The 12,173-nt window shown below is 36.4% G+C and overlaps 1 protein-coding gene across 16 annotated transcripts in view; it reads left to right on the top strand.

The window, feature by feature from the left end:
- Positions 1-12,173, top strand: part of golim4a (golgi integral membrane protein 4a) — a 152,617-nt gene that overhangs the window by 115,180 nt on the left and 25,264 nt on the right. For all 16 annotated transcript variants that reach the window (NM_001098192.1, XM_073928687.1, XM_073928688.1 and 13 more), the window contains 5 exon segments: positions 7,102-7,176; positions 8,689-8,738; positions 8,984-9,037; positions 10,533-10,683; positions 10,909-10,991. In NM_001098192.1, the coding sequence (NP_001091662.1) occupies positions 7,102-7,176; positions 8,689-8,738; positions 8,984-9,037; positions 10,533-10,683; positions 10,909-10,991 (413 nt within the window).

Below are 12,173 nucleotides of genomic sequence, written 5' to 3'. Positions count from 1 at the left end.
GCAAATAACAACCAAAGTAATACCAAAAATTGTGACTTTATTTATAATTCCCAAAAGTGAACAAAAACAGTGAATTGATCCAAAATAAAGCAAAAATAAGTATGGCAAAAATATACTTTTTACAATATATAAAACACTGAGAGACAAATACAAAGACGGAGAGCTGGCTGTAGGGACGTGGGCAGCGCTAAAGAAATTAAAAGAACAAAGCCCAAACTAAATCTAACTTTCCAGAAGCATCTAACTAACTAACTACGTGAAAACCAAGTAATTGACACACGAAGAGTCTTCCGAGTCCTGACTGTCTACTCTATCTATCTATCTATCTATCTATCTATCTATCTATCTATCTATCTATCTATCTATCTATCTATCTATCTATCTATCTATCTATCTATCTATCTATCTATCTATCTATCTATCTATCTATCTATCTATCTATCTATCTATCTAACCATCTATCTATCTAACCATCTATCTATCTATCTAACCATCTATCTATCTATCTAACCATCTATCTATCCATCCATCCATCCATCCATCCATCCATCCATCCATCCATCCATCCATCCATCCATCCATCCATCCATCCATCCATCCATCCATCCATCCATCCATCCATCCATCCATCCATCCATCCATCCATCCATCCATCCATCCATCCATCCATCCATCCAAAAAGTACAAGGGGTGGTGCTCGCCCCTAACCTAATGTACTATACAGAAGAGTAGTCCTAAGTGTTGCGAAATGTATGTCATGTGACCTTCTTACCTGTCTGCTTCATCTAAGCATCGTAAACAATGTAACGGAGAAATGGTATACGAATAACAGTTGGATAACGTGCACACAGAAACAGGCAACAAAAAAATACACAGACAGGGTTTTTCTAAACGCAACGCATCACACGAACACAGAAACAAGCGAAGAAAGACAAGGGAAAGAGAAGGGAAGGGAGGCTGGCGAGTGTTGTGGCGCGCGCTTTTATGTTAGGTGGTCTTTGCTTATTGGATGTGACTTCAGAGTGAGGTGACCGGGGAGGAAATGACTGACAGCTGAATAGACCAATGAACGGAACGTGAGAATAATAAAAGCAGATTTGGGAGAACAAAGCGAGAGATAGAGAGAGAAAAAACACAAATAGCACAAATACATAGCAACTAATAAATAAGACTACAGTGTTATTTGACAGTTTATTCTTTCATTTCTGTTCCTGAATACTGACTCTTCGGAAAACCATACAGCGCTGTTAATTTGACTTTCTTTGCTTTATTTGAATTATTCTTGCTTGCAATTTGTTTATTATTTTTAATACATGATTCACACTCATATAAAATCACCATAATCGATATGAATATTTTCCCCCCAAATAGAGTTATTCAAGCAATGTTGTGAGAATTTTAGTATTGCAATATATATTGCAGAAAAATAAAATCACGAATGTCAGATTTTTCAATATCGTGTAGCCCTATGTTTCGATTGTTTTTTTAAATTTTTATTTAACATTTAAATGTTAACAGGACGTAACTATTAGATTAGATTAGATTGTTAGATTGGTTTAGTGGGCTATTATAGCCATATACGCTCAGACAGATGTTTTTGGCCACTATTTTACATTTCATTCTGGTCCTGAGCTATTATTCTGCATTAGTCGGTTAATGAAATTAATTTTCATTGTGGATTCTTGTGATAAAATAAAAACATTTTCATGTATAATAAAATTGTAAAGTTATTAAGGGTGTCGTGATTTCGATTTTAAATCGAAATCGGTCAAAATTAATGCTCAATTTCGATTATCAAATCAAAAAATAGAATAGTCGATGCTGCCATGCCCCCATGTCATGTCAGCTTGGCTTGCCAAGCGGGAAAAAAACACGTTTGTTGAAGTGCTTGTTGAACTGCAGACGCAGGAGACCCGTCGACAGAGCTTAAACCCTTTCCTCTTTCAATGAAGTCGCCGCTGTGCAAGTATTTTAGATTTCCAGTGAGTTATGTTGACAACGTTCGTGTTGTCGACAAAAAAAACACAGTTTGCAAGCTCTGCTATGTATGTATTAGGGTTGGTCCGATAGACGATGGGCACATCGCGATCCTCCGCCCCGCCCCCGTTGCAAATCCGCTCGCGAAAAACACACACTCAGGCCCTGTTTACACTGATAGGTCTTTGTTTTTAAATGGCATTTTAGAACAACAACGATCCACATCTACACTGGCGTGTAGCATTTCTGAGCAGCCCTCCTTCCTCACTACCGCTAAAAACGCACATTACGTGACCACACACACTCATTCACACAGACACAGACGCACACACAGTCATGCGCTCGAGACAGCGGGTCCAGGCAGTAGGCTTGGGCGGTATCCAAATTTTGAGACCGTCAAACCGCCTCCATATTTTACCCCGGTATCCGGTATTACCGGCGTAATAAAAAAAATTATGACGTAAGGCTCAGACAGCGTCACCAAACTGTTGGCTTGAGCCTAAACCATTCAGAAACTGCATAACTTCTATGCAATCTTAGGCTCGCAGTCAGAGAGGAGAGGGAGAGAGAGAGGGAGAGAGAGAGAGCGCCAAGCGACGCACAACACCCCTCTCTCTCTCTCTCTCTATCTCTCTCTCTCTCTCTCTCTCTTACACACGCACACATCTCTCCCGCGATTTATTCAGAAGTTTACTCCCACACCGTAAGAAATCTGGTCGCGGAACAGCAGCGGGAATGCAGGGCTGTAATCGGGCCATAAAAATTATACCCGATAGGTCCCGAGTCCGACAGGTACATTTTGATTGACAGCTTTATTAAGTCGAACCCGTTTACAGCCCGACATTATTCAAATGTGCTCCTGCACACAGCTCTAATGCATTTTTTTCAAGAATGAGTCATTTATATGTTTTAACATCATTTATTCGTAACAAACGTAGACTATAGGCCACTTGAAAGTTGGAACAAATAAAATAAGTCCTCTGAAACATCGTAACATCTCAGCACTCTAACACTTTGCCTTTAAATTGGCTAACACAATTTAAAAAAGAAATCGTGCTTAACAAATCAAATTAAAATAAACTCTAAATGATGACGGGTATTTTGGCAATAATGAAATTAAGATAAAGGCTCTGCAAGAATTGTTTCTCCATTTCTCTTCACAATCTGGCATTAGGGCGGCGGTGAAGCTGAATATTAAAAGAATAATGCCACCATTAGCCTGTATACTCTGTCTAAATTATGATTATATGGTTTTATTAATATTTATTTATAATTTTAAACCCTGTACTCACCAAGATTAGGCTACGTGTGTTTGTGGAGGAACATTATTAAATCCACTGGCTTTAGCGCAGTCCTGCGCTCACGGGCTCCTGCAGCTGAACACCCTTTCCTGCTGCTACAGGTCGAGATGCAGAGTTCTGATCTGGCAAGTTTTAGGTAGGTTTGTTTGTTCATCTTCTACCAGTCAGGAACATGCATTTAATTTGCCATGACAGCAGTTTCAGGGTAGCGAGTGGCCTAGTCATTTTACCTGTCAGCTTGCGGTTTAGGGCTCTACCGTAATACGCAGTGTATGTGCGACCGCGAAATACCTGCGGCTGGAATAACCGCTCTTTCTGAACTAGTGACTGGCTTGACCGCCGTCAAAATTCTCTTTTTTTTTACTACTTCGTCATCATTTGCTTCACCTTTGCAGGGATGGATTTTAATGCAGGGATTTGGATTTTTTCGGGTCTCGCCGGGTTCGGGCAAAGATCTTCAGCTCTAATGCAGACCTCTCGTTCATATTAACCACGTCTCCCTTCTATTCATTCGAAACTGCCAAACTGCAGGACACTTTGAAGCGCCCCCCCTCCCTCTCACCCTCTCCCCCTCCCTCTCCCTCATTCTCTCTCTCTCCTCCACACTGTCCCGTGATGACAACCACACATACGTTTTTGTAGGCATTAAATAAAGGATATTTAATATTTTATGACGGTATAACGGTATTGAAACTCACACCGTTTCTATTTTTAGATCCCGCGGTATACCATAATACCGTAATACCGCCCAAGCCTACCAGGCAGTCAGCGGGTCAGTAGACTCCTTCAATCTTTTACTTTCACACTAGTACTTAGTCATTTTAGCGAACACCTCAGATACTGTTGGCTGGTTCCTGTTGGTTGTGCACCTTTTTTAAAGACGCCATTATAACGACACAGATCTCTGCCTATTTACGAGTCCCGCAGAAAAAAGTGATTGACAGGTGATAATTATGTGTGTATCTTGCCTTTATTCATTTACTGTATGATTTGTTAATGGGTAAAACAAAGACCATGCAGGTCAGGTAGTTTAAACGGTAGGCTACAAATAATTAATTCGTTATTAATTAATTAATTATTCATAATCGAAAATCGAATGGAACGTGACTTCAGAATCGAAAATGTAATCGAATCGAGGATTTGGACGATCGTGACACCCTTAAAAGTTATTTTAAATGTAAAAAGTGTTTAAAGCAATGGTACATTGTAAAAATGCTGGGTTCCACACAATTCATTCATGTTGTCCCAACACAAATCCATTAAGTTAACTTAACACTTTCCTAATGACACCTCAAGAATTGTGTTGTTTCAGCTCATTTTAAATAAGTAGTTTGAAAGTAAAAATTTTTTTTGAGTGTTTTTAATGTAATTTTTAAATCGATTGTAGTTTTTATTAATGTTTAACATTGTATTTTTACATCATTGTCTTCATTTTAATTTAAGAAAATAATATTATTTTTTATTTATTTGTTTGTTTTTTGTTTTGAAGTTTCAAGTTAAAGCAGATGAAAGTGAAAAATATATATTTGCCCAATTTTTAAAATAAGGTTATTGTTATTATTATTACTATTATCATACACTTGGCTTAAGTAACAAAATCGTTTTTAGTTTTTTCCTTTATTTACCTATAATAGCCCTGGTTTCAAAGCACACTGACTTAAAACACAATGCTCATGATGCCATACACTTAAAGAAAAAAATACATTTCAGCCGGATATAACCATCCAGCCTAAAAAACAAATGTTTGCCTTTGCAAGTGTAGCTTAAAAAAACCCCAAAAATATACAAATTAAATCTAAATGAGCTGTCATTGCACAGACCTCTAATAGACTTATCATTTAGGCCTTATTGCACAACACATGGACATGACCTCAAATCATTTTTCATTATACAATACATATCACCTATACATAAACAATTTTATCAACACTTTAGCTGATTGCAAAACATCCCTATCTCTATTGGAGGTGTCAATATCAGTATGGCTAAAAAAACCCAATAGTATGTTGCAATAAATTACTATAATATATTTTCATGCGAGTGCCAATGGCTGTAATATTGTTTATTGCAATATATTTTGGTGCAATAAAAAATACATAACGTGACAGGCCTAGAAACATTATAGTGTGTCTGCCTGGTAATACTGAATTGTATTATATTTTAAAATCATCTTGCTGGCAATGGGTAAAACTAAATGGTTTGAAAGATAGCGGCATGCATATTTAATAGTCAGTAAGTACTGTATTTTGGGGCTCAAATCTATTTCAGTGTGTCAATATAATGATTCTTGTTCCAAGTATGCCTGTTAGTTACACTCAATGACATTTTAATATGTCTTCTGTAAATAATCTTAGGCCCAATCCCAATTCCATTTTTTTTTTTACCCCTACCCCTTAGGTCCTTGAAAGAGAGTGTGAAGGGGTTTATCTTTTACCCCTAAAAAATGGGACACGCATGTCATATGTCGTCACAAGCTCATACGTAGGGCCAGACGGAATCTGCGGACGTTTTTTGCTATTTCTGCTGAGAATTTTGGAAAATTTGCGGATTTCTGCGGAATTATTTTGGGAGTATCCAGCGGAGTATCATAACTTACACTTTAATATGTTAAATAAAAAGTAATAAATTACTGAATAAAAACTGAATAAATTCTGATTTACACATTTACTCAAGTAAATAAACAGAATTTGTAATGGGCTAAAAAACTGCAGAAATCTGCGGAATTCTGCGGAAAATCTGCGGAATTCTGCGCGCGCAGATTCCGTGTGGGCCTACTCATACGTCATACAAGATAATAATAATACATTTTTATTTGTATTGCACTTTTCCTACATACATGCAACTTAAAGTGCTTCACAAATAAACAAATACTGAAAAACAATGTCATTATGAAATAATAATAAAAAAATTTTGAAAATACAATTAAAAAATGGATAAACAAATACAAAAATGAAAACAAATGTATGAACCGATAGAGCGCAGTAATCAACAAATATAAATGCATTTATATGTACACACATATGCAGTAAACATATACACACACAGTACAGTACTTACATGTGCATATACATGCACACACACACACTGTACATGCATGCGTAAAGACAAGATTGACGATGGCGCCTGCTGTAGTTATTCCAGTTGAGTGGCTCACAGTTATTTTTTGGTTGTTATCTTCAGGAGATCATCGAAAACAACAATATCATGTAATATGACTGTGTTGTGTATTTACAGTGGCCATATTCATATTCAAAACAACATTAACATTATTCCAGATACTTTACAAAGTTCATTCCCAGCCACTAGACTTTACTGACAGGGTATTGGAGTGTCATCAAGTGAAAGATTTGAACGTATGTTATGGGACTACTATACATGAGTTATTATTATGCATTATAGATAGGGATAGGGAAATTTATTTATTTAAATAGATTTATTTTAAAGCATGACTGTAACACACATACACCATAATGAACATGTTAAAACATATGCTAAAATTTCTGAATAATGCCAAAAAATACTTGTGCAACTCCTTATTTGTGTGTACAGCCATGCTTTTCATACCAATTGGTTTCTAGTGTGGTCCTGTAAAATCTCAGTTTCAGGGGCTATCTAACCTTTTCCTTTAGCCCTACACTTTTAAGCTAAAGAGAACTGAGGATCCTCTACCCCTTCACATGAATGCACAAAGCAATGGGTAAGGGGAAGGGCTAAGAGGTAGAATTGGGATTGGGCCTTACTGACCCTTATAGCAACTGCAGCTTTTCTAAATATTCATTTAATATACATAATCCCAAATCTCTCTTTCTCTCTTGTCTCTCAGTTGTGTACGAACATCGCTCAAGGTTGGAGAAGTCTCTTCAGAAGGAGCGAATTGACCATAAAAAAGCCAAAGAAGGCAAGTGCATTTTTAACAAATGACAACATCACTGACTTGATAATAATGGCATCCCTGATGGATAAACCGGTACAACCCAATAGAGCTGGATTATACTAAGCTAACAGTATACGAAGATCAGTGTTGGGTAAAGTTACTTTTAAAAGTAGCATATTAAAATCTTTGGTCCCACTTTATATTAAGTGGCCTTAACTAATATGTACTTACACAGGAACTAATAGTTTGTTACAATGTACTTATTGTGTAAATACATGCATTTACTTTGAACTTTTGCTTGATTAAATACATGTATGTATTTACATCTGTAATTAACTTTTGTAGTTACATTTGTAAATACACTGTTGACCATCCCTTACACCTTAACCCACCCTTAAACCCACCCATGCCACCAAACCTGTCCATAACCCAACCTCTATCCCAACTCAAGAGCACCACAAGTGTTCTCAAATACTTCATGAACACAGTAAGTACATTGTATTTATTTTTTTTGATGTAAGTACATAGTAGTTAAGGACTCTTAATATAAAGTGGGACCAAATCTTTATATGTGTTTAAAACTCTTTCAAAATTTTAAACTAAAAAAAAAACAATTGAACAAAAACCCTAACTCAAAATTAACAGTACATACGTTGTTCACATTACTTTCCTTAAAAGTAACTAAGGAACATGTTTAGTTGCTTTTTAAAAAAAGTGACTTAAGATTGTAAAATATTACATTTGTTCAGTTTTTGTATTATAAAAGACAAACACTATTACAAAACAAATTGTTAACTTGTGTTATCTTTTTGGATTTAATACTTAAATAAGGAAGACAGTAATTGGAACCTGCACGGACTCAAAATTCTCATAGAAATCAGTCAAGTTTGATGAAGGAAAAATCATGGTTTGGGATTATATTCAGTATGGGGGTGTGCGAGAGATCTGCTGAGTGGATGGCAACATCAACAGCCTGAGGTTTCAAGACATTTGTGCTGCCCATTCAGCCCATCTGGTTTCTTTCCAATTAAGGATGTTTACTGAATTCTCAAGCAGCACAACAATAAACTCTGGTCAAAAAACGGTTGCTCCATCTTTCTTTCACTTTTCTATTTCATAATATAACATTCCAATAAATGTGGCGCGAACCATTACAAACAAAGAAGTTGGGGTGTAATCAACAAATCTACGCAACATATCAACATGTGTAAACTGCACATGAATTTGAGCACTATTTCTTATTTATATTAAATCAAATTGTGGCTCTTACTATAATAATTAAAAATAATAATAAAAAAAAACAACAGGACAGAGAGTGCATTTCATAAATAGAGTAGTATATTACTTTAGTCACCTTACCCAACACTGCCTAAGGTTGGCTTAACCAACACTGGAGCCTCTGTTTGCTTAAAAAATGCATGAATGTTGTTGTGATGGGAACAAAATAATAGCATGCAATTGCTCTTTAATAACCAGAAACATGGTTGCATTTGTCTCTTATGTAATACATGCTTTTGCCTTTTTTCCCCCTCACAGATTTTCTTGCGTATAAAATAGAGGCCCAACAGTCTCTCAACAAAGAAAAGGTAATTTATTTGAAGTCTATATATTGGCTGTCAATAGATAAAAACCTTTGATTTTTAAGCTTTAAGCGTTTACTCTGTTATATGTGTTTTGAGACACTTGCCCTGCAGTCAGACAATCATCTGTTTGCTTGTGTGTGAATGGCTCACGTGTTTCCTCTATATCCTGGTCTGTGTGTCATGGCATTTAGAGGTATAATGGTGCCATGTTTACTGAATGACCCGTTTGGCTTTGTGTTTGTTTGCAGCAAGATTCGAGCGTCAGGTTTAATTCTTTGCATTCCCAGCATCAAATTTTGAAGGTCAGTTGGAAAATCATGTTTATTTTTGAAGTTTTTTTTTTTTTTTTCACTTCTGAAAGCAGTCAAATATTGTCATACTGGCTTGAGTAAACCAATATGCTTGTTATTCAATGGTAATGGCAATAGCAATTCAAGCCAAAATATTGTTAAAACATGTTAGAAACTACTTATGCATGTTAAAATGCTAGAAACATGTTACAAATATTGAGTCATGTGGTAAAACATGTTAAAAACTCAGTATGTTAATGCTAATTCACATTAACCAAGTTTCTAATATGCAAACCGTGAACTTATTCATGCTAGCAATGTTAAAAACATGTTCATAACATAGCTAGCATCCTGGAAAAACATGTTTGCTGCGTGTTAAAATTATAAAATTATAAAACTGTTTTTCTTTCATTCTGCTTTACTCCAAGCTAAAAGAATAGTTGACAAAGCCAACAAAAGTTTTTGCCATGTGATGAAACATTGGAAAGACATGCTAGCAGAATGCTTATTCATACAGTATTAATGCTAAAACGTGTTACTCGCATGGTTAAGCATGTTAAAACTGTTTAACTATGTACTAAAACATGTTGTAAGCATGTTAATTCATGTTGATAAGATGTTTAAGCATGCTAACCATGTACCAAAACATGCTAAAATATGCTAAAAGTATAATTATGTATGTCACGAGTGAAAGAATGTTCAGGTGAATCCAAGTGCGAGTTTAACAAAACTTAATATTTATTGACACAGTCAAACAAAAAGCAAGGAATGAATGTAGTGCTAATGCTAGGAGAGACCGGGCAGGAATCAAGCAGGAAACAGGGTCCCGAAAACACTCCTCAGATCCTGAGCACAGACAGAACAAGACACATAAGCACACGTAACGAACTGACAAAGACACACAGAGAACGTGGCCCATATATAGGCCCGAATATGAGCCTCAGCTGGCGGGCTCATCAAGCCAGCTGAGTGCCGTCATCACACGTGATCAAAACAGATACACGTGGAGAACAAAAACAAAACCACATGATCAAACAGACACACCGGAAGAGCGCACAAATCTGCAACCGTGACAATGTATGTCTCTCTTTCAGCCTACTTTACTCCAAGTTAAAAGCATAGCTTATGCATGTTTTCTGTAGCCAACATACATTTTTAGCCATGTGATGAAACATTGTAAACATGCTAGCAGCATGCTAAATTACATTAATGCTAAAACTTGTTAGTTGCATGCAAAAACATGTTAAGACAGTTTAACTGTGTACTAAAACATGTTGTAAGCATGCTTATTCTTGTTGATAAGATGTTTAATCATGCTAACAGTGTCAAAACATGCTAGAAACAGGCTAAACATATACATCTATTTATTTCTGCCTACTTTTTCCTCAAGTTCTACAGCTTGCAAAACCGATTCCAACAAGCAAAGTTTTCTCAAGCTAACATAAATGTTTGCTTCAAACAAACTTTACTATGCAGATCACTGTTGTCTCTGTATGTTTATCATTAGAACCAGCATGACGATCTAAAAAAGCAGTATTACGAGCTGCAAGAACGCCACCAGCTACAAGGAGATGAGCACAACAAGGCATTAGAGGAACATAAACAGAAGCTCGACCAACTTCATCTGAACAAGGAGTCTGAGATTTCCAAGCTTAAAGGTGTCATGTTTTTTCTTGGTAACAGTCTGGCATCCATCAATTAGCAAGACTAGCATCATGGTGGTGTGATTTGCATAGGCCAACAGCATTTCTTGGAATTTAAGAGTCTAGTTTGACCTGTACTTCCAGGTTCTTACAGTGTTTATGTTTCTGGCTGGTGTCTGTTTGGTGAAATTGCATGATGAAAGCATATAAGCTGACTTTCTTCCTCTCTTTCTTCTCTAGAGAGTTCATATAACCTGCGTGAGGAGAACAAGCAGCTAAGAAAAGCTCATCAAGACATTTATGTGCAGCTTCAGGATACCAGGGTAATGCTGAAACGTGCTTTGGGATTTGGTTTATATCAGAGAAAATCCTCTGCTTTAAAATAAAAGGTCATTTAGGAGCAGAGGTACAGAATGTGAGCTATAGGTTTATGTAACCATAAGTCTTGCTCGCTTTTTGCTGTAGATTAATGGGTGAATCTTGTGGCAATATATCTAGCTATGACAGCCTCGATGCTACATGAATAAAATCTAAACATTTATTTAGCATAAATATACTTAATCCTACATTAAATTCAGAATTTGTAATTGTATTTTATAGTCACAAATAAAATTCACATTTAAATCATGTCAATAAATGAATACAAATGTTATATATACTCCCTGACAAAAGTCTTAAGTCAATAATCCCAGTTGTCAGAGCAACAAATAATAGATTGACTTCTAGTTGATCATTTGGGAAAGTGGTAGAAGGTAGATTTTTCCTAGGAATCATCTGTTGAACTGAAGACCTATTAGAACTCGCATGGACCCAAGACTCTCACAGAAATCAGTCAAGTTTGGTGAAGGACAAATTATGGTTTGGTCTTACATTCAGTATGTGGGCGTGCAAAAGATCTGCAGAGTGGACGGCAACATCAACAGCCTGAGGTATTAAGACATTTGCGCCGCCCATTACATTACAGACCACAGGAGAGGGCAAATTCTTTAGCAGGATAGCGCTCCTCAAACTTCAGCCTCCACATGAAAGTTCCTGAAAGCAAAGTAGGTCAAGGTGCTCCAGGATTGGCCAGCTCAGTCACCAGTTATGAACATTATTGAGCATGTCAGGGGTAAGATGGAGGAGGAGGCATTGAAGATGAATCCATAGAATCTTGATGAGTCCTGCAAGAATGCTTATCTGTTCAAGATGTCTTTATTAATAAGTGATTTGAGTCATTGCAGAGATGTATGGATGCAGTCCTCCAAGTTCATGGAAATCATATACGATATTAATTATTTTTCCACTGCAGCGTGACTTTATATTCTATACTGTATAAGACTTTTGTCTAGGCAAAGTCAGACCTTAATCTCCTGATTAAATAATGAAAAATCAAGGCATGATCATGTTTATTTTGGCAAAATAAGCATAATCTAGAAGTCTTTGCCTTTCATGTGAGCCACTTCTGACACCAAGTGCTCAACTAGAAGTCAAGTTGTTATTTGTTGTTCCTAAAACTTACATAG

The sequence above is a fragment of the Danio rerio genome, chromosome 18, assembly GCF_049306965.1.
Source record: "Danio rerio strain Tuebingen ecotype United States chromosome 18, GRCz12tu, whole genome shotgun sequence".
NCBI classification, from domain to species: domain Eukaryota; kingdom Metazoa; phylum Chordata; class Actinopteri; order Cypriniformes; family Danionidae; genus Danio; species Danio rerio.
This window is presented reverse-complemented; position numbering and strand designations above follow the sequence as displayed.